The sequence below is a fragment of the Macrobrachium rosenbergii genome, chromosome 10 (assembly GCF_040412425.1).
Source record: "Macrobrachium rosenbergii isolate ZJJX-2024 chromosome 10, ASM4041242v1, whole genome shotgun sequence".
NCBI lineage: Eukaryota > Metazoa > Arthropoda > Malacostraca > Decapoda > Palaemonidae > Macrobrachium > Macrobrachium rosenbergii.
This window is the reverse complement of record NC_089750.1, coordinates 44,216,527-44,239,805: the sequence shown is the minus strand read 5'-3', so window position 1 is coordinate 44,239,805 and position 23,279 is coordinate 44,216,527. Positions and strand designations below refer to the sequence as shown.

Genomic DNA, 23,279 nt, shown 5'->3' with positions numbered 1-23,279 from the left:
TCAGCTTGTCTTGCAAGGCCAAGTACGTGACCTTGTCTGGCTGTGAGTCAAGCCATGGGGAGATTTTGTTGAAGACCTCTTCAGGTAGTGTTGTCATGGTAACGTCTGCCTTGGTCTTCTCATCTGTGGTGCGTGCCACGCGGAAGCGAGCATCCGCATGCAGAAACCAAGATACTGTGTTCTGGCGCGAAAATGGGGGGAGCTTCACCGCACCTGGCTTTGTGAGTGAAAGGGGCACACAGACGATTTCCATGTTTCCGGATTCGCATTGTAATTCAGACTCTGCCATATTTACTGTCACACGCCAAAACGCGAGTACGCGCCATATTTAGTCCGCTAATGGTGTTAGAATTCGAGCGGTCGACGTGAGTCGTGAATGGCGAGGGCCAAAACCGTTCAAAATGCCAAAACGTGCCCTTGCGGGGACGCCATTTTGAGTCCGCTAAAGGCTCTCTGAAGGTAAATGTGGCTGTATTTAGTCCATTAATGGCTGGGCCAAAACCGCATGTTTACCTGTCACTCTGGGGTCACCAGTTGTGATATTCAAGACGACAGGTCTGGGTTTGACTGATTTGTTTTCTTGGAAGCAGGTGTACATCGAGGAATGCTTACGGAAAGGTGGTCACCGACCTGCAGATCCCATATCACGCATTCAGGCAAGAATTTGTGTTTGTTAGATAACATAATGAGAATAATTCGTGTTACAATAAATGTACAAAGGTGGTTACATACACCGGCAGAAAGGATGGACAATAATACGTATGGAGAGATATATAAAAATATGAAATAATAACAGGTAATATACATGATGTGATTAAAGCAGAAATGAAGAGGCACTTGACGCCTTTACAATGGATGTAAAGGCAGCTTTTTGGGGAACGAAAGGTGCAATTAGAGGAATAAAAGGAACAAACAGTGGTAAGTTCAGTGAATGAGATTTAGGATATAAGGAAAAGAAGAGGAGTGTCTTACAAATTGTACAGATTGAAAAGAAGAGGGGATTCTCTGTTTACAATGAGTAAAGAGGACCAAGTTGTGAGTGAAGAAAAGATTGAACAGTAGCATGAGTGACGATGAATAAACAAAGTAAGGAGAAATCCCTAGGTTAGCAAAATTTAGTCTAGCCAGAAAGAGATATCAAAACTTTTTCAAGGGATACGAGAGGTTTTGTAGGGAAAAGTTTGGTGAGAATAAAAGTTTTTGGGCGAGAGAGTTAGGAGACTACTTTGAAGGACGACTGGCTGAGTTTTACAAGATGATCGTGAGAGAGGGGAATCAAAGGTATGAAATGGTGAAAGAGATTATTATTGAACAAGTAAAGAGTAAAAGAGAGTGTAAGGTGTTGGAAGAAGAATGAATTCAAGGATGCATGAATGGGAACAAGCGAAAGTTTTCGAATGTATGCATATCAGTTAGAGACCTAAGCAAGGAAGAAATTTGATGATAGATTGATCAATGAAGATACTGTTTGTAAGGAAATTCCTCACTATAGTTCCAGATTGGATGGTAGAGGTTTTAAACTTGAAAAGGAGAGAGAGAAAATGAAGTAAATAGGTGGAAGTAAAATAGGATGAAGTGTTGGAGGTAATTGAAGGTTATGAGTCTTCGGATGTACTACATGGAAAGAATGAGAATGAAAGCTGAATATATGCAGGAAAGAATGTAAAATCATAACGAGATGCACTAATGAATAATACAGTTGTGTGATAAGAAATATTTTTAGGAGATTATTATAGCATAGGAATGGATAAAAGGTGGGCATCCAAAAGAGTAAGTAGTAACAGAAGGGAAAGGACTGCAAGCACTCAAGGGAAAACTAGGAATACAAATATTGTTAGTGAAAGAGATGTGAATTTTTACAGGTGGAAGAGAAGGTCACTGGAAAAGTGAATGTAGATGAGCCTTGGGAACTTGTGCGTGTGGTGAATTTGGTCAAAGAATAAGAGAATATAAGAAGGCCAGCCCAATCACGTATTTTAAATGTGTAAATGTAGGGCACATGGCAAAGATCTGTGTGGCAGAGTTGTAGGGGTATGTGGTAACTGCACTCATAAGGGCCCTTATGCACTAATGTATAGGGTACCCTGGGCCCAGTGTGTTGTGTGGCATGTTGGGCTATGTTGCTGAGGTGTGTAGAAAATTAGAGCGGATGAGGAACATAGTGAATGGTATAAGTGTAATGAATGATAGAAGAGAGCAGGGAAACTTTGTGAACAGGGTTCAGAGAGGTGAGCCTCCTAATCTTAATGGACGGGAATCCTCATATGAGTATCTATAAGAGGTTTTGGGTGATGGACAGGAATCCTCACGTGAGTATTAATATTACACGCCATACGATTTGGTTTTATTGAGTGGGAAAGAGTTTCCATCACTTCAGTGGCCCGTAAACAACTGGTGACAACTTGAGACAGCTCAGCTCAGTCAATGGGCATCTCAGGGAGATCAGTATTGTTCTGGACTTGATGAGGAGATGTCTTGCTCCTCTCTCTCCCATGACGTCTTTTTTATTTATTCACTCATAAATATACCCAGGGATTGCTGTTGGTTTTAGTTCTTATCTTTTATGATATGATGTAAGTTATAATTGTAGTTTTGCAAATAAAAATGCAAAGAATATTAGAAAAACCTGTATACCTCCAAAAAAGTTACTGCATCTCCTGATCTCAGTAAATTTATGTAAACATTTTACAACAAATACTCAGAATTTGTTACTGATTTTAGTTCTTATGTTATGATATTGTGTGAGCTGTAATTATAATTTTACAAAATATAATAAATTTATTAGAAAAAACATATATAACTTGGTAAAATTTACGAGTGTTTTGTAAAAGAGGCCCCACACATGGTTGTAGATAGGCACTGTCAATTTCTCATGGAAGGTAAGGAGAATTTTTTAGAATTTTTTTTTTTTGTACACCATGTGCATTCACATACCTTTTGCTTTCCATTGATATGTCTTTTCTTAAATTGGCCAACCTTAAAGTTTGCCTGGTCTGTGGGTTTGCATGATACAGTCATACCTCGAACTTACACGAGGTTTGGTTCCAGAACCCCTCACACAAAGTGAATTTTCATGTAAGTTTGGCACGGTCTCTAAATATGCTAATAAATGCTTATTTCTAAAAGTTTAAACACTAAATATGACCCTAACCATGCTCCCAAATTATTAAGCTAACTTTTAAATGAAAAAAAAGTTACTGTAATTTCATTTAAAAGTTGGCGTAACACATTACCCTTAAAAAAAGAAATAAATGGGTGGCATAAAAATAGGGAGTTGGAAGAGAATTTCTGTCTCTCTCCCCTTCCGACCGATCTATTTATAGAAGTCTTCTCAACCTCTTTTTAATAAATTCTTTATTCTACATCTCTTTCTCTTTGTTCTGAAATGCTTTTTCATGAACAGGCAGTGTTTTTTATTTGGACTAATACAACTCTTAGTTATTATGTGTCTGTGTTTTAGAACATATTTGCCACACTAGCGCATTTACACTTGGTAGATGGTACAGGTAAAATTAGATCAATTTAAACTATCTACTGTATAATAAGTAAAGACGTACAGAGAAATAATAAGTTGTAAAAATGTGTGAGCGCTAACTATGAGAGAGAGAGAGAGATAGAGATAAGGGTCATCCTTACTTGAGAGAGTGAAATTATTTATGAATTATTACGGGGACAGAGAGAATAACGAGAGAGAGAGAGAGAGAGAAAGTTATTCTTACATAAGATATCAAAAGAAGGAAATTCAGTATTAACCTAACTTTTAAATGAAATTAAAGTTACTGTAATTTCATTTAAAAGTTAGCTTAATACATTACCATTAAAAAAAAAAGAAATAAATGGTTGACGTAAAAATACAGGAGTGTGTGAAGATTAGTGTACTATTTCTCTCTCCCCCCATTCCACTGATCTGTTTTTAGAAGTTTCTCAACCTCATTTTTAAAAACTTCTTTATTCTGTCTCTTTCTCTTTGTTCTGAAATGCTCTATGTCTCTGTTTTAAAATGGCACATTTACAGTTTGTAGATGGTACAGGTAAAATTAGATCAATTTAAAATTATCTACTGTACAGTTAAAGACTTACAGAGAAACAGTAATACATAGGTTGCGCTAACTATGAACGAGAAGGAGAGAGAACAGTTGTCCTTACTTAAGAGAGTGAAATTTTTTATGAATTATTACTGCTAATCAGCAACACACTCCCTTCTTGTCATGTTAAATCGACATATCTGACAGCTTTGCCTTCAAGCTTTGAACAAAAGATGAGAGAAAGACATTTGTTTGTTTAAAATACGTATCACATGAATTTTGTAATTACAGTTATATTATTATTATTATTATTATTTGAAAATTAGTACAGTACTTATTGTTAGGTAAAAAATTTATCATACAAAACAAACATATACATGTACCTTAAAAATTCTCTCATCTCAGTGAAAGCGAGAGAGAGAGAAATTTATAACCTCTATTATTTAATGTTATTTAATTTACACATAGAAGCTTGAAAACTTATAAATTACATAAAAAGTTAAACATTAACACTTTTGCAGGGTTTCTCAGTATTCACAAATTTTCATGTGTCTGTGAAAAACTCGTGTATGACAATTAGTTAGGTTCCAGCGAAAAGTTCGCATTTCTGTGAATTTGCACAACTCGAATCGCATAAGTTCCGGGTATTACTGTATATAATTACCCTGTCAGATGATAAGTGAATTGCAAACATGCAATTTGGGTCTATCTATGACTAATGATTATGTTGAGAGATTTACAAAGATTTGCTGAGTGTGTTTTGTGTCAAGGTGATGGTCATTTTGTAGGTAACTGTATTTTTTCTTTTTGAAATGATTGGGGATTGCAAAATTGTGCATGATAGATGCAGGCATATGGGTAAGTGTAAGCTGACAATGTACCTAGAGAAAAAGTGTGTGGATGTGGTTACAACATGTTAGGCATGTCAGAATGGAGAGTAATCGATGTATGTACAGTACTCCTTTGCTTATCTGGATTAATTCGTCTAAAGCCCTTCCAGATATTAAAAATTTTTGGATATCATGGAAAAACACTACAGATGTAAAACGACAATCTGTTCATACAGGCATAAAAACCATTGCCTTTTATAAATGAGTATCTTTTAGTGGGAGCTGGAAACTGGTGGAAAACTTGGTAACAAGGTAGTTTTAATCAGATGGTTAACAGGTGGAGATGGGGTTTGAGTAGGAATATCCCTGAGTGGACCTGACACTGGTACTTTGAAGCCTTAGGATAGCCCCATAGAAATCCATCTCAGTTATCAGACAGGGATCTTACGTCTAGCCTTTGCCTTGGCCAAGAGAGTGGGAGAGTTGCATGGATTATCATACATAACGGGTATTCTTGGAGGGTTGGCAGCCTCTCTCATTCTCTTTTGTTCTGGAATTCACAGCTTAGATGCAAAATCCCTCGGTCCAAGGGTTGAGAAGTTCTTGACTCCCTCCTTCCTAGACTTCGTTGATGGAGATGATGGTGTTGGTTCACACCCTAAAATGTTTTCTTGAGAAGGACAAAGAACCTCAGACAAGAGTGCAAACACCTTTTCATGAGTATGGGATATAGCAAGGAGTCACCCAAGAACACCATCTTCTGACTATTAGAGGTAACCTTCAAGGCTTACAAGTTCTGCGATAGTGAGGATGACCTTTTGACCAATCCACAAGATCATGACATTAGGGCCATTTGGCCCTCTCTCACCTTCCAGAAGAACTTCCCGGTCCAAAGGTAATGAGGGTGGCACATTAGACTTTTCCCTTGGGGGGATTAGTGCTGTCAGTTAGGTGCACTGTAGGCATTGCTTAAGGTTATTTGCAGCGTGCCTTATACCCCTAGCTGCAACCCCTTTTTTTTTCCTTTTACTGTACCTGTTTTCATATTATCTTCCATCTTGCTTTCCACCCTCTCCTAACAATTGATTCATAGTGCAACTCCCTGTGGGGGGCTAGAGCTGTCAGTGAGGTGCACTGTAGGCATTACGTTAAGGTTCTTCACAGCATCCCTTCAGCCCCAAGCTGCAACCCCTTTCATTCCTTTTACTGTGCCTCCTTCGGTATTCTCTTTCTTCCATCTTCCTTTTCACCCTCTCCTAACAATTGATTTATATTGAAACTACTAGGTTTTCCTTCTGTTACACCTTTCAGTCCTTTTAACTGTCAATTTCTGTTTCAGCGCTGAGTGACCTCATAGGTCCCAGTGCTTGGCCTTTGGCTTAAAATGTATTCAATTCATTAGACACTCTTCACCTCATTCTACTTGAGGGATGTTGCCCACAAGTCCCTCAACCTTTCTGTTGGGACCTGTGGTAGTAGCTCAACAAGTAACTATTGGAGACCATATGGGTGTCCTATGGCTCATTCAAGTACTTTGGCTTGTGAGTGTGGGACCCCTGAGGGAGTGGATAAGTGGGCACCGCGAGCTTGTGTTACTAATCTAGACTGCAAGCCCTTGTCTCCCCTTTCTATAATAGGGGGAAAGGCAAAGTAGAGTTTTTTATCCAAACCCACTGATTGCATAATCTATACAAAGGCTGTTGTCTGATGATGGTTCCCATCAGGATTAATCTAACATGATTCTGGTCCATTACATGTGGGGCAGGGATGAAGCAAAGCACTGCTCCACTCTCTGGAGCAATAACAGTCAGCAGAGCAACACTGCCCTGTCCTCAGGGTGGTGTTAGCAGAGCATTACCAGAGCCCCCCCCCCTTTTTTTTTTTTGCATAGTGGCATTCTGCTCCATCCACAAAGAAATCCGCCCTAACTGCAGGTTCTACCTCCTACCTAAGTAGCAAGTCTCCACATTGGAAAGGTGTAGCGTTTGTACCCCAATAGAAACAAATGCCAAATATATTTTCTTAGATGTATAAACTGCAGCCTTCCATATTAGAGGTAACCCTCCTTCTCCACTATGTTTTTTTTATTTCCCTTCAGTTTATCATTCTGAATATAGGCCAGAAGAACATTTGGTAGTATCAGGTGTCATTTGTGGCAGCTTAAAGTCTCAGAGAGTACAAGTTACTTTTCTGTCCACCTTTTTCAGTATTTTTAATTGGAATTCATACTAATTGATATGAAGTACTATGCTCTCAGTGAGGTGACCCAGCATGTTGGAGAAGCAGGTGGTCAAGGAAGACTTGTGAGCTTCTCTTGGTTTGTACAGCTACATTCTTTTAGTCAAGAGGTTTTTGCTAGGGTTCTGCATATGCTCTTCATAGTCCCAAAGTCAGTTGTAGGTTGCAGGAGTATAATTGAGTACTTTGTTTTGTAGACTCCCTTTGCAGTTGTGATGCATTTATCAGGCATATTGTATGATGCATGTTTTCAGGCAACAGTTCATTTGTTATTAAGGGGATATCCAAGGAAAGGAAAGGAAGGGTTTTTGTGTAGCATGGATTGCATGCATAAGCAAAAAATATTGAAGGAAAATTGTGTAATCTTCATCTCTCTCCATAAAATTTTCCCCTACATAGCCTAAAATTTGCATGGTATGGTGTCTTGCCCTTTAACTAGAAATTACTGTAGTTTGTATTTACATTAGGAGGAAACCTTTAAACAACTCCTGTACTTGTAATTTTAAAGCATCTCAATCTGTCCAGGCAAGATGATTTTTAATATGTACTGTACTTGGAAACCCAAAAGTTATTTTTGCTTATTAAAGATAAAGAATATTTGTTTACCGCATTGTGCACTTGCCAAATGGCTTGTACATTAACCTTGTTAGTGGAAATTTATAATGTAAATTTTTTCATAATCATTGTAATGTGCATTTTTCTCTTGACATTATTATTAATATCAAATGTAATGAAATCACCAGAAATATAGGTTTTCATGAATAAAATTCACCAAACACCATACATTTATTTGAAAATTCAGTACATAAATCAAAAACATTAAATGGTTAAGAAACTAAGAGATACTTTAAGAAAATCATGCACCACATGTAAAGCTTACATAAACAGTAGTTTTACTTAAATTAGTCAACTTATTCAATTAGCAAATTTCACTTAATATTCAATTAGCAAATTTTACTTTATTAAACTTTTCACATGTAAAAGTGTTTCTGAAATAATGAAAATTACTTTTTATGTTATGTATGGAACATGTTTTTATGTGCATTTTACCGAGAATAAAGTACACTTTTTCATGAAAAATATTACTAAGGACTATTCACTTTACTAATATAACTTAGTACACTAACATATCTGGTACTGTTAAGAGAAAAAAACTTAAATGCAGTTTTTTTATAGTATGATGTTTTGAAATGCCTGTCTTGTTGCAGAAAAATAGTTTCAAGGCACATTAAATGCTATGGAGTTCCTTCAAAATAGAGTGAGAGCATGGTTATCAACAATTATGTAAAAAACATGACAAAGTTCAGTCATTCTCCATTTAGGTTGAAGTAGTCCAGAGCTCAGATCATGATTCCAAAAACATCAAATATTAGATCAACGATTCATTGATAATCATAGTCTCTTACATCCCCTTGTAATCTTTCTTTGTAATATACTTGATATTTCACCCATTAACTGAAAATTCTACTCTCTCCATACTGTAGTGCTGGTGTACCAAGTAACACAAACTAAGTAACGATATTTGTTCTATTGAGTGTCTGACAGATGAATGAGAAAGTTACAAATATAGTACTTTATGCACAAGAAGCCATTGATAGCAATGACTACCATGGCCACAGTTTGATTTTCATGGGTGATCAACCTCACACAAGGAGACCCCCATCTTCCTCACTTACAAGAAAATGAGAAATGAATCTTATCAGGAAGCTGTATGTGAGGGCCTTTCATCTTTGGCTCTCAATTTAGTTTTCTACTTCATGCTATGCTCTTCATGCATTCTGATCAAACCAAGTGCCTGATATTGAGAAAATACCACCAGAGCAAAGTAAATATGAAGCAATACTGCTCCTAAAATGCTTAGTGCAGTACCAACTACCCTGATGTCTGTACCAAAGATCACAAGAATCCAGATGAACAAGGTAAAGAAGACTATTATATTGAATGCCTCTTGACATAAGTAAGGTAGTAAGAGACCTCGACGATCCTGTAAGGATGAAATTAATCAGAAACATCAATTATTTGGCTTTGCAAACAAACATTCATTCTGAATGATAAAAAAATTATATCCTTAATATTTTTTTTAGTCTGGCATAGTTGTTAATTGGGTAACATTGATTTGTACATTGTAAAATTATAGTCAATAACCTAGATGTTGCCACGCCAGTTTTAGTAACCATAAATAAATAAATCTAAAATTATAAAAAAAAAGTTATATAACTGTCTGTTTTAATTTGCTCTACACCATGGAAATTGAACTGAGGAACTAAAATTAACTGAAAAATTAGCTGGAGAACTAAAACATTTTCACTTTTGACAAAGATATACAGACTGATTTGTACGGCTTAGCAATGAATAAGACAAGAGAGAAAGAAGTCTAGTCTAGGCTTTGTATAAAGATACTGAAACTTGAAAGAACTCTTACTTTTGCAACAATTTTTGGATTCAAAAGAGACAGGATTACAATCTTGACAAAATTGAAAAACATTTGCTCAGTCCATGCATGTTTTATAAATATTTTCTGACATCATATACATAGATTAGATAACTGTATATGTAAAATATAAACACTGGACATGAATTTAACAGTTTCAAGTAAGCCAGCTTCTTCATGAAACCTATTTATGCCATGGTATTTGTATACACATCTCTCACAACCTTCCCTTACAACCTAGGAGAAAAAGGTTAGTTATTATCTAAACAATTCAGAGTATGAAGTGTGATTTCAAGTCCCAAAGGCTGGAACACTGGACTAGCAACAGTACCAAGCAGTCATCACTGAAAGGCTGGGGCTTCCCAGTCATTAAAGTGTACAAATCAAGCATGTGCATCCAATTCTTAGACAATGAAAGTTATTCGATTGAACATAATTTCGCTTGGGAAGGTGTACTTGAATGGCAAATAAATCTTTCATAACAGGTTGATTGTTGCCATGTTCTTTGCCAAGCAGCTTGCTCTTTCATTTGCTTGCACATTGGTGTGTGCAGATATCCATTAAAAAGTTATTTCACTATCATGATGGGTTGAATAAAATATCTTTTGAATTACAATGAATTATGGGTACTGAGATTCCCCAGGACTGTAATGCTTTTGAGAATTACAATAAAATTATCCTTTTTCATGCCAATTTGAAATTTCTTTCATTGCCAATATGATGGAATGTAGTTCTGCAAAAAATATAAAGGACAAAATGCTTAAAGAGCATCTGTTCAAAATTAGGAAAAAATCGTTTTAAATCCAATGCCAACATCAGATAAGGAGTCACTTGTCTTTATACTGGTATGCACAAAATTCTCTTGAACAGAAGCATGTTCTAAAACTGTTGCAAAAATCTTTCACTAAATTATCTCTCCTCTGTATTACATTTACAGTATAGTACACAACTACTGGTAAATAGGAAGATGAGACTACTATGGGGTTCTCATAAAACAATATATTGTTACCTCTGAAGAGGAGGTTATGCTTTTGTTTTGGTTTGTTGGTTTTTTTTTTTTTTATCGACAACGAGGTTAAGTATTTGGTTTGGGCTTTGGCCTAGTTTGTCTGTTACCTTAAACAAGGAGGTTATGACTTTGATTTTGTTTGGTACCTCCAACAAGATTACATTTTTGGTTTGCTTTTCCATTCGTTTGTCCATTGGTAGAAAGATTATGTCAAGATATATAGAATTTAAAAAAAAATTACCAAAGGTGGCCACCAGGACTGAAAACATGTGAGTAGATACTTAAGATACTGTAACTCTTGAGGAGAAGAAACATTTTGGGAGATGAATTTCTCATTCTTTATGGAGGTTTTTGATCTCTCTTTTTTGCTAAGATTTATTCTGAAAAAAAAAAAAAACAATGTAAAAGAGAATGGTTGTGACATAGAAGGGTAGTGTCCCTAGTATACTTAACATGACTCCTGGAAACTACAAAATGCAGTTTTTGGAGCATATCTAGTCATGGTATTATGTGTAAGGACTGTCACCAGGGCCAGGAGCAGGTTCTTTAGAATTCACTAATGTTGATTCAAGTTTTCTCATGGAGAGTAGTAAATTATATGATTCCTCCCTAAGGCAATAATTACTGTAGTCTGAGATTTATCTCTTTGGAAAGAGCTCTTCTGTTGGGGTAATGTTTTTAAATACAATTGCAGTTGCAACAGTGTTCCATTTTAGTTTTCTATTATTGTGCTGGGGTATTTTTTAATAATATCTGCATGTTTCTTGTGATAGGGATGAGAAGGTTCTTAAATACAGTACTAGCATGTTTGCAAGCCACTTTGATGTTTTGTAAATAATAAAATCACTTCTGGGATTTTGTGATTGAAGTGGTGTTGTTTTTCTAGAGCTCCTGCTCATACAAAAGGAAGATTCTGAAATGAACCATCATCATTCCAGCCAAAACATCTGGTGGCCACTGGAAGTTAGATTTTATGGACAATATTATCCTCAGATATATTCAAAAGTAAAAGATTTGGTGAGCCAGCCTAGCAAACAGCCCCAATATATGCCAGATGAGTAAAAAAAAATAAAATGGAATCTTGACTTTTTTCATTACAGGACCATCAATAATTACCATCTATCTACTACTACAATCATTATTCCCCACCTGAAACAAATATTTCCTTTACTCACTTTTTCCACATGTACTGGTGTACAGGGCTGAAGAAACAACAGAAATGTGTAGCCTTCCAATTTTTATGGGCCCATGTCTGCATACATACGGTGAAATAGGTAAGAAAATAAATTGTCTCTTAAGTATGCCAGGCCTTTAATACAAAGATTCCCAACTTTTCCTTATTTTACAAAGAAAGCAGTTCAGAGAATAGAGCCATTCATCAGTTTTCCTTTATGAGAATAGTAAAATGATGGGAACATTGCAAGTCAGTGTTAAGGCATCAACTAGTACAACCTGTGCACTCCTTCCTCAAGAAATGGCAGTGGTTTGGGACACTCAAGTTGTGAGAGGTGCTAAAGAAGAGAGCAGGAGGGCATGTACTGCTCTCTTCTTTAGCACCTCTCACAGTGGTGACCCCGGAGTGACCTAAGTTCACGGGAAAGGCACCGTAGAAAATGGGAGGTTCACTATAGAAAACCTGTTGAGCAGGGACTTTACAATACTCCCCCCCAAGACGTAAGTAACGTCTGATTAAAGTAGGTATCTGCTGGGGCGCTGGAGAGTGCCGTGGCTCCACGATGTCAACTGGGGGGTGCGTTGTGAGCGGGAGCGGTTGGCTGTGGCGCTATCCGGGTTCGGAGCCTTCCGGGGGCGGCTGTGTGACTTCCTTTTGGGCTGGGCTGGCTGCTGGGGCGACGGGTCTTGCAGAGGGCGCTGCGTGGTATCATCGACGTCCTCCTCCAACAAGGCGGGCTTGAGTCAGTCGATAGACACCCAGTCGTCTTTCCCATGTATGGCCAACTGGAATGCTTTACTGTTCCTCTCCAGCACGTGGAAGGGTCCCCTGTAGGGCCTGGTTAAGGGCGGGCGGACTGCATCGTTCCTGACGAAGACTTGGGTGGTGGAGGACAGGCCAGGAGGCGTGAAAGGCAACGTCCTGTCGGTATACGTCCGCTGGCAAGGGGCGAACTTTCTGACTGTGTCACGGAGCCTCTGGACTGTCAGGTTGTGGCGATCCCCCGTGATGAGCTCGCCCAGGACTACGAGAGGCTCCCTGTAGATTTTCTCTGCTGCAGACGGGTCGCTGTTGGCTCTGGGGGCAGTCCTCAACCTGAGGAGGACCCAAGGCAGCTGGTACTTCCAATCCTCGGCGGTGCAGCGGGCCATGAGGGATGCCTTCAGGGACCTGTGGAATCTTTCTACCAATCCGTTGGCCGCAGGGTTGTAGGCGGTGGTGCTGTGGTGAGAGGTCCCCAGCAGGCGTGCTAGGGTAGTCCACATCTCGGACAGGAAGGCTGGACCTCTGTCGGTTGTTGTGTGGTCTGGGACACCGAACCGGCTGATCCAGCTGGAGAGAAGGGCCTCGGCGCATGCGCTGGTGGTAGCCTCTTGCATGGGCGTCGCTTCGGGCCACCTGGTGGAGTGGTCGACAATTGTCAGGAGATACCTGGCCCCGCCTGATGGGGGAAGGGGGCCTACCACGTCGACATGGATGTGTCCGAATCGCCTCCCCGGCTGGGGAAACTCGCCCACCCCCGACTCGGTGTATCATCCTAGTTTGCTGGTCTGGCACCAAATGCACTGTCTCACCCAGGCTGTCGTGTCCTTCTGCATACCATGCCAGACGAACTTCTCTGCCAGCAGCTTGGCCGTCATCCTGCCGGAGGGGTGGGACAGCCCGTGGATGACGTCGAACACCAGACGGCGGCGGGAGGCGGGTACCAGAGGGCGGGGGTGGCCGGTGCTTATGTCACAGAGCAGTGATGGCCCTCCAGGAGCGAGGGGCACGTCCTTCCACCTGAGCAACGTGATGGCGGTGCGGTAGGCTGGAACCTCTGGGTCGGTGGTCTGCTCCCGGGCGAGGTCCTCATAGTCGATCCCGAGCTGTACCGCGTTGAGCTCGATCCTCAAGAGGGCATCAGCTACAGGGTTCTTCCTGTTGGGGAGGTACTTGATTGTGCAGGTGAACTCCGCGATGGCCGCGAGATGCCGCTGCTGCCTGGAAGACCATGCATCCCCCTGCTTTGTGAAGGCGTGGACCAGCGGCTGGTGGTCCGTCCAGATTGTGAAGGGCGTGCCCTCCAGGAGGAACTTGAAGTGACATACCGCCCGATACACTGCGCAGAGTTCCCTGTCGAAGGTGCTGTAGCGGGACTCTGCAGGGCTGAACTTCCTGCTGAAGAAGGCGATGGGCTGGGGGGCTCCGGCGACGACCTGCTCCAGGACAGCCCCACAGGCAACGTTGCTGGCGTCTGTCATCAGCTGGAGGGGGGCGTTGGGGTCCTGGTGGGCCAAGGCGGTTGCCTCAGCGAGGGCAGCATTCGCCAGGGAGAAGGCCCACTGCTGGTCGGGGCCCCACACTAAGGTCTTCGGGTGGCCCTTTAGGATCTTCGTCAGGGGGGGCCATGGTGTGTGCGACCCCGGGGATGAACACTGCTCTCTTCTTTAGCACCTCTCGCAGTGGTGACCCCGGGGTGACATAAGTTCATGGGAAAGGCACCGTAGAAAACGGGAGGTTCATTATAGAAAACCCGTTGAGCAGGGACTTTACAAAGTTTCTTATCCCAAGGAATATGGTTACCTAGTAAAGGACGGTGAAGCCTTTGGAATGAAGTCCCTAATTGTGAGATGACATCTTCCTAGGGCCGAGAATAATCAGCTGGTCACTTACTGCATATGGGTTGCCAGGAATTAGACAAAAAACATCCTCATTGTTGTAAGAGCTATGCTAGTCGCAATTAATGTCAGCCAATAAATATGCAATGCCATTGTAAGTGTGCACAAGCACAGTACAAAACAGACTGGAAGGTATAAGAGAAAAGTACGTGAAATTTTATAAGGTTGGGTGAGGACTGATGTGCTGCTGGGTGAACTTGTGCAAATGCCTGCTGGCCCTACAAATGTGGAAGATTTTTACTTTAGGATTCATTCAGGATTCAGCCGTTATATAATACATGTAGTAATGACGGCCCATTTATTTTTCTCTGGAACTCCCACCTTTTAGAGGAATTATTGTTGCCAAAAAACCTAAGAAATTATGTAACACTAACAATACTGAACCTTGATGTGTAGGAAAACTGAAGTAGATTACAGAAAAATACAAGGGCCATGTATACTCAACTTCATTATTTTTAGTGTTTCTCATTAAAATGTTTTATAGTATCATAATACTTGCCACCCACCTTGAGCATCTTTCTTAGGTCCTGTGCCTGGTGTAGGCAATGTGCCCCTAAATACCCTGCCATCCATCCATCTTAAACCCTTGTAGTGACCAAGAACTATTCAAATACAGTGGCAGCAATTAGAAAGAACATGCTATACTGCATAATCCAAATTTTGGGATATATAGCAAACTGCTTTTTATGTGAACCCACTGTGAATTCCTGCTATTAGAGAACACTTTTTTAAATTAATGTTCTGAGCAAACTAGTGTCGATATAACTGCACCTACAACTTGATTTGTAAATACTGTACTGTGTTCTTAATAAAAAAAATGGCTTTAGTCGTGCATTACACTGAAGCTTTGCTTATACATTGTCAAGTACTGATGTTGGTTGCAATTCCTTTTCAGTTTTTATGAGACTAAGTAATATACAGGTAAAAAACACTTATGTTCTAATTGGTATTGTCTGCTGTGAACTATATTACATTACTTTTCCTTGTTCCTACGACAATTTTTATACTGCCACACTGTTATTTGTCGTGTGAGCACACTGAAAACAACTGATAAACATATTAGGTATATGAAATTGTATTATCTGAGGTGTCAAAAATCAAATAAAAGGCAGAAACTGACAAGAAGGTCTGCTCCTTTAAATCTTAGCCCTGTAAATACCAAACCAAAGTAAAATACTTTTCCTTGGTTGCAACATAAAAGTTTTCCTGAAATATAATATTCAGGGGCAAAGTGATTAAATCGCAATATGGTACACTATACTCACATTTTTCACTCCATGAATAAGCATAGATGAAGTGATGACCATAAGGATGCAAACTGCAAGCAGGATGTACAAGAAGATGGTGACTGTGAAAGAAAGGACCAGGGCGTCAACTTTAAATGACAATTATTCCTATCTTTGACAGATAATAATTTCAACAACTAACAAACAACTGCTAAAAGAGCATTGCAATTGTACCAGCAGTCACGGAATAGATGCATATAAATGAGAACTGTGTGGTAAGAAGACACAAAAACGTTCAACTAAAAAATAAATACACTAAATAAAAAATGCATGCTCGTCATTACCTGTCGAGATATGATCTAAGAAAATTTCCATTATGTTTGGCCCTTGCTCTTCTCTTACATCGACGTACTCGTCCTCATAATCATCTACCTTTTCTTCGAAGGCTTTCGAAAGTTTGTTCACAGAATCAGCTCCCAGTCCCATTATCACAAACATGACCAGCGTACCTGCCAGTGCGAGGGTGTGCACTAAAGCTCCAATCTGCAATGAAATATCATCATGAAACAGGCTGGCTGTATTTCGGACAATTTTTATTTTCTGTTGTCAACGTGAATGTAAATTCAAAGGTTCAATGAGGTATACACAGAAAAAGAAACTTGTCAAAATCACGATGGGACTGACAATATAAAACGTCATTGCAGTATTTAAAAGTAACCTACTAGGCCAAAAGAAGAGATTACAAGTAAACGGTTATGCACACCTGTTTAATGATTTATTTCCTGAAAATAAGAGGTTAATTCCTTTGGGAGCGGAGGTCATTTGTTCGCTACTATTACTGGGTCGATTTTTTTTATTTGGACGATAACTTGAGCATGAAATATGGAATGCACGAGGTAGACAGTATAACCACCGCCGTTGTGACGCCAGTTCATGACATTACACAATAATTTAGGTTGTTAAGTGCTGTAGGTGTTTGTGAACTCAAACCTAAATTTTGTGGGTGCATATGCAGAATATTCCATGCCTAAGTTCTGAATGTTGCGATTGGCTGACTTCACGCGCAATCAGATGTCAAATACGGCAGGTGTCACCCAAGGCCAGTGATGCTGATGACACTGGCGCCAAATAGCCAATCATTTCCGAGATATTGTCACATATGATTGATATACAGTTGCATTCTTTATAAAGGTGCCCTGCTTTTAAAAATAAATTATATTCAATGGCTTCTTCCGTCCCCGAAGAAACAGTCCAATGCTGGCGCAGAGGTTAGATGTTATGATAATGCAATCCATATAAAACTTTAAATATTAACAATATAATAATAAATGTACAATACTTTACAGAATACTGAAATAAGATAGCATCTCCCTTCCAAACCCTGCATCTAGTCCCATATATTGAGGGTAAAGAAGCAACCCCAGCTCCTGAATTGTGAAAATCTACTGTAAAAATACAATAAGGCCGATATGGCCGGATCCTACGTATAACTCCATTTCAATGGGACACATAGCCTTCGATTTTGACATTCACTTCCACATTTGCTAACCCAAACATACGCAAAATGTCGGCATTGGCAATTTCCCCCCTTTCTCTTCTCTCTCTCTCTCTCTCTCTCTCTCTCTCTCTCTCTCTCTCTCTCTCTCTGCTTCACAGCTGCTTCACAGGTCATGAACGATGTTGCGTTTGTGAATAGGAATGTGCAAACAATATCTTTTGAGCAACTTATCTACCCTCTTAAATGCTGACAGTTGTGTACATGGAATCCAAACCAGCAACAACTGTACAAACATCCAAAATAATATAAAATTACAGAAGCAGCTCAATAATCGACTTGATACTCTTACGATGCTAAAAAATTACATTTTTTTACTGATGTCAGATATAAAAGCAATGGAATGTAAAAATGAACACAAAATGTTTAGCATGAAAAACCATAATCAACGAGAGTACTGTAAATTTTGAAATGCGGATTACAATCACCACACATACTAATATATTCTTTGGCTTCTCTGTCTGAAATACATATGCACACATACATACATATATGCATGTATACATGTATAAACACATACACATACAATATAAATATATATATACATACATATATACTGTAGCCCTTTGTTGGCCGAGTTGGTTGAGCTTCAGACCGTCATTCGATGGGCCGGAGTTCGATTCCCGCCGCCGGCTGATGAAGAGTTAGAGGAATTTATTTCTGGTGATAGAAATTCATTTCTCGCTATAATGTGGTTCGGATTCCACAATAAGCTGTAGGTCCCGTTGCTAAGTAACCAATTGGTTCTTAGCCACGTAAAATAAGTGTAATCCTTCGGGCCAGCCCTAGGAGAGCTGTTAATCAGCTCAGTGGTCTGGTAAAACTAAGCTATACTTACATATATACTGTATATATATCCATATATATATACATATACATATATGTATATACAGTATATGTATATAAACATATAAATATATAGATATATGATATACATACATACATATATATGCATATACAGTACAGTATATATCTATATATATTGTATACACACACACACACACATATATATATATATATATATATATATGTGTGTGTGTGTGTGTGTGTGTGTATGCGTGTGTGCCATTGCAAGATCTTTTCTACTACTCTAGAACATTCTCAATATTATATATATATATATATATATATATATATATATATATATATATATATATATATATATATATATATATGTGTGTGTGTGTGTGTGTGTGTGTGTAGAGAGAGAGAGGCTAGTAAAATAAGATGAATTCGAAAGAACCTATTGCTACTTTCGAACAGAATTTTTCTTGACAAATGATGGCGAACAACGGTCGTACAAGGGATTATATATAATTAAAGAAGCAAAATGACTGATATTAGGCGATACCAATAATGTTTTTTTGGTGTTTATAATTGACCTTTGTGCCCTAACTGAATTTCAATCTGTCCTCTCTCATCATTTCTTGTGATTTTCTTAATTGTTCATTTCCTGAAAGAGGATCCAAGGCCATCGAGGCTCAACGTAGTTTCCTTTCATACTGAGTTCGAATCTTCCCTGCAATATATGGCTTTCCTTGTTGGTTTCATCTTTTATTATTATTATTATTATTATTATTATTAGTAGTAGTAGTAGTAGTAGTAGTAGTAGTAGTAGTAGTAGTAGTAGTAGTAGTAGTAGTAGTTCTATCAAAAATATCCAAATAAGAAATAAGAAGAGGCATTTGATAATCTTTCCTCTTATTATTTCCTTAAAGTTCCGCGAATTATCAAAGTGTCCAAAGACTGTTCTTTGCAATTGCTTCACACAGTTTATTAACTTGGTAAGCAGCCAATCTTCTTCTGTTGTAAATTTCATTGCGAATCATTAATGAAAGTGCATCCAAATCATCAAGCAGCTGAAACTTGCAAATAAATGAAACGTTTCACAATGATTCATCAACAAGCGCATAAGGTACGCGCCAAAGGGTTAATTTATCGTGACTTTCTCCTGCAGGAACGACCAAAGCGGAGTTAAGGATGTCACTGACACCGCTAACACGGTAAGTGTGGTGATTGCAATCCGCATTTCAAACCTCAACAGATATTAACATGCTATTCCTTCAGGCCGGTCGGTTTGCAAAACATGTCGCTTGGTAACTGAAAATACAATACTTACAAATTCTGAATTCTTTTAAAGAGAACGTTATTATAAACAATTTTCAAAAACGAACTCCGAGCCATTTACTTTTCTTGGTATTCCCAAATAATTTAAAAGTTCCAGGCACAAAGGCGAAATAGTAGAGGATGAATGAGATGTGGATTTAGAAATGAATAGCAGTTGGCAGGTGAAACGTTAACTTCTATAAGAAGAGAGAGAGAGAGAGAGAGAGAGAGAGAGAGAGAGAGAGAGAGAGAGAGAGAGAGAGAGAGAGAGAGTTCCGGGCCCACATCCTGCCACCATAATCGCGCCCCCACCTCACAAAAACTTCAACAACGGCCATGGAGTAACGCCCTTTTTACCATAAAGTTTCATTCACCAACCTCATTACATTCCACCTTCATGATCAGTGTCTAAGACTCCCTACAGTATAGCAACAGTTACATGGCAACAGTAATCTCAAGTAATGAAAGCCACACGAAGAGAAAAAGCTATGCTCCTAAAATATTTCTGACAAAACAATAAGTCTAGCAATTAAAAAAGAAATACCCTACCTGTCTTCTCTTGAAGCTCCTACAGCGGTTAATTGCTCGTCACTGATGTGAGAAAACTGAGCAAACGAAGAGAAATGGGAACTGAATTAAGTACCAGAATAATAATGAAAGGTCAGGGATGTCAATGAACAATCGTAAGAGAAAGGAGTAACACAATGTGTTGTAAACTTATAACGTGCTGCAATTGTTTTGTGAAAAATAAAAACTTCCATTTATTGTTAATTTTCCTGTGATCTACCCATTAAAATGAAATTAAGATAGCCAGAAAGAGGACAATACAACTCCTATATTTTATTCTCTAAAAGGAAATTAAATAATTCTTAAATTTAGCAACAATACAGGTACCCAAGAGTCTGCGCCTGATAGGAAAAGGGTTTGCTTGAGCGGGAAATGACCTCAATTACATGACAACAATCTGTATCGTTACCAGGAAACAAGAGCACCGAGACTCTCAAAACTAGAACAGGAAACGAGCATGAGCCTTTAGATAACCGCAAATATTCGCCAGAATGAGCAATCCAGCACCCTCACATCCCCCCCCCCCCGCCCCCGCCTTCCCCCAGAATAACCTTATTACCATCAGGATCTCTCCCAAAATCTAATCTTGTTGCCAGGCTCGAGGTTCCCCATTGGTAAAATTGTCATGAAAATCCACAAACAACGTTTTACTTAATTTTGCTGACAAAAAAACAAACAAACCGAACCAGACATAACTTCCCTGTCATGAGGTGAAAATGCCGTGGTGTGCCGAAAGAAGTCTTGCCTGCCCTAATCCATAAAATTCTACAGAGTTTGTCAGTGATAAAATCCGACAGTGTCATTTCAACCCTTTTCCCATCTTAATAAATCTAATCATTATATTGACGTAACTCTTCCTTTAAAAGATTATTTCAATACATCTTCAATTCTCCTTTCGTTGTTGCGACATTTCAATTGTCTTTATGTGTTAAACGTTAAAATTGGGTTAGTTGTTGCGGTCGGGGAGGAGCAACTGTACAACGCTAACAATTTGTATAATAGCTGTGGTCTTTCTTTGTGATTTTGAAAGCTGAAATTAAGAAATGGCTTTCTACTCACTTGGAAAACGTTAATCCTTACTGTCAGACACAAGAGTGTCATCTCTGGAGAGAGAGAGAGAGAGAGAGAGAGAGAGAGAGAGAGAGAGAGAGAGAGAGAACCCTTTGGGATTGCCTAGTCACCCACATTGAATTTTGCGCTGAATGATTTACTAGTTTACTTTTATGGCTCATTCTTCGGATTCCACGATAAACAATAGGTTCGACAGTTAAGGGATATATTTTCTAACATTTTCAGATGGGAGAAAACTTGAAGTATATACTTCAGTTAAGGCAGTAATAATGCTTCAAATATTCCGGAGCATACGTTCCATCAAGCCGTTTCTTCTAACTGTGGGTGACTTCAATGAAAGCACAACACATAATTTTTACCATTTATAATGCTTAAACGGCTGAATCGTGGATGAACCATCCGTGCAGAACGCTTCGATCATATTGGCCAGAGATTCCTACACAAAAGGCTTATCTGCACCTCATTTTAAGACTTGCTGAGAACTAAAAAGCTAAACTAAACCATCCGCCTTCAACAAACAGTGGCCTTAGATACGCTTATGTTGCCCCCACTGCTCAAAGAACAATAAAGGCTGAGAATGAGAATGATTACACGTACAAACGCGCACCCACACACACTATCTATCTATATATGACTTTGTCCAAGGTTTTACAATGGAACGACACTTATACATTATGCGAGTACAGTAAAAAAAAAAAAAATTAAAGAACCTGACAAGCGAAATTGACATCGTAATTTTCTCACAGTTTCGGATGGTTCTCCATTGAAGCTTCTCAAAACCGGACTCTCAGGAATCACAAAGAGTGCCAACGGCCTGAAATGCCATTTTCCCCTGCTGGAGGAAAGAGCATAGTCTGAGGACGTCTGGAATTGGAATTGTGCCTCGTGACAGGCTAGTTTATTGGACACCCCCTCCCATCCTGTGAGTAGCATCAGTAAAAGATACATATACAGGACGCCAAAAAGGGTTGAGTCACATTGTGGAACAACCCCTGTCATAGGTGCTGGACTTTAGCATTGAAGTAAGTACAGTTCGAGCTAAATCTATATTATATATATATATATATATATATATATATATATATATATATATATATATATATATATGACTATTTATCACATCACCGTGATTCATATGCAATCAGAAAGCTACAAACGTCCTTTAATATCAATTCACTCTACCTCGGAAATAATATATTTTCATATATGTTACCGAAGGGGAATTTTTTAGGTTGATAATAAGTCCACCGTCCCGTGGGGAGGAACCAGCGACGGACGAGGAATCAGGACTACAGTGATGCACTAACGCAGTGGCCGACTGCATTAGTGCGTCACTGTAGTCCTGATTCCTCGTCCGTCGCTGGTTGATTCACGGGACGGTGTGACTTATTATCAACTAAAAATCCCCTTCGGTAACATATATGAAAATATATTATTTCGATTGAATTGATATTAAAGACGTTTGTAGCTTTTTGAATATATATATATATATATATATATATATATATATATATATATATATATATATATATATATATATATATATATATATATAATATATATATATATAAATCACATTTACATTTATATTAAAAAAGTAGACGTTCAGAGTAGGCTGCTGCTATGCGATGCTCACTGCTTTAGCAACCACCACCAGCTGAATATGGCTATTCTCCTGGTAAGGTCATTGAGAGGTTATGCACATCCACAATATGCTTGTGTATGAGCCCGTTGTTTCTATAAATTTGTAAATCACAAAGAAATTGAATTCTTTCATCCCTATGTTTATGAGGCATGTGGGTCATCACCAAGAGGGAGAACGTCCATTAACCTAATAACATTTCGTCTTACGTGAGCGGGTTAGATTTTTTCCGCCTCACCCGTTTCAGTATATATAAAAATGACCATAAAGCCAAATAAATGGAAAAAGACAAAAATAATCTAACAACAGCGCTTCTCATGTTTACATTTCGCAGTAACATAACACAAAAAATACCACAAGTTACCGTTCACAAAAAAATAAAAAAAAAATCGCCGCAACTAAAAAAACCACATCTCCGGGCGCCATTATTTCCATAACCTTTAACTCATCCTCCCCGTGTTTATCCAGACAGAGGATAAACTACCCTACACTCTTTCATACTGTATTCTATTTTCCGAATTAATTCTTTTAGGTTAAAATTTCAGTCTTATTTTTGTAGAGAAACAATTTTAAGTTGATGCATTCAATCTCCCTCTATCAACGATGGCATCAAAACAACGCCGTCGCCACACGCGAGGCTTAAGGTGTCGTAATCCCATTGCCTCTCCCTCATCTATCCAGCAGTAGAATGGATCACACAGAGGAACGAGAGAAAGAGAGAGAGGGGAGGGGCAGCAAAAAGGGG

General features: G+C 38.8%; 1 protein-coding gene across 1 annotated transcript in view; it reads right to left on the bottom strand.

The window, feature by feature from the left end:
* Nucleotides 1–7,867: 7,867 nt before the first annotated feature.
* The window catches only part of LOC136842612 (uncharacterized), a 106,628-nt gene continuing 91,216 nt past the window's right edge, over nt 7,868–23,279 (bottom strand). The window contains exons 3-5 of the mRNA XM_067110200.1: nt 15,938–16,136; nt 15,633–15,715; nt 7,868–9,077 (exon numbers count right to left, since the gene is read on the bottom strand). Of these exons, the coding sequence (XP_066966301.1) occupies nt 8,844–9,077; nt 15,633–15,715; nt 15,938–16,136 (516 nt within the window). The 3' untranslated portion in view covers nt 7,868–8,843. The remainder of the gene's footprint in view (nt 9,078–15,632; nt 15,716–15,937; nt 16,137–23,279) is intronic.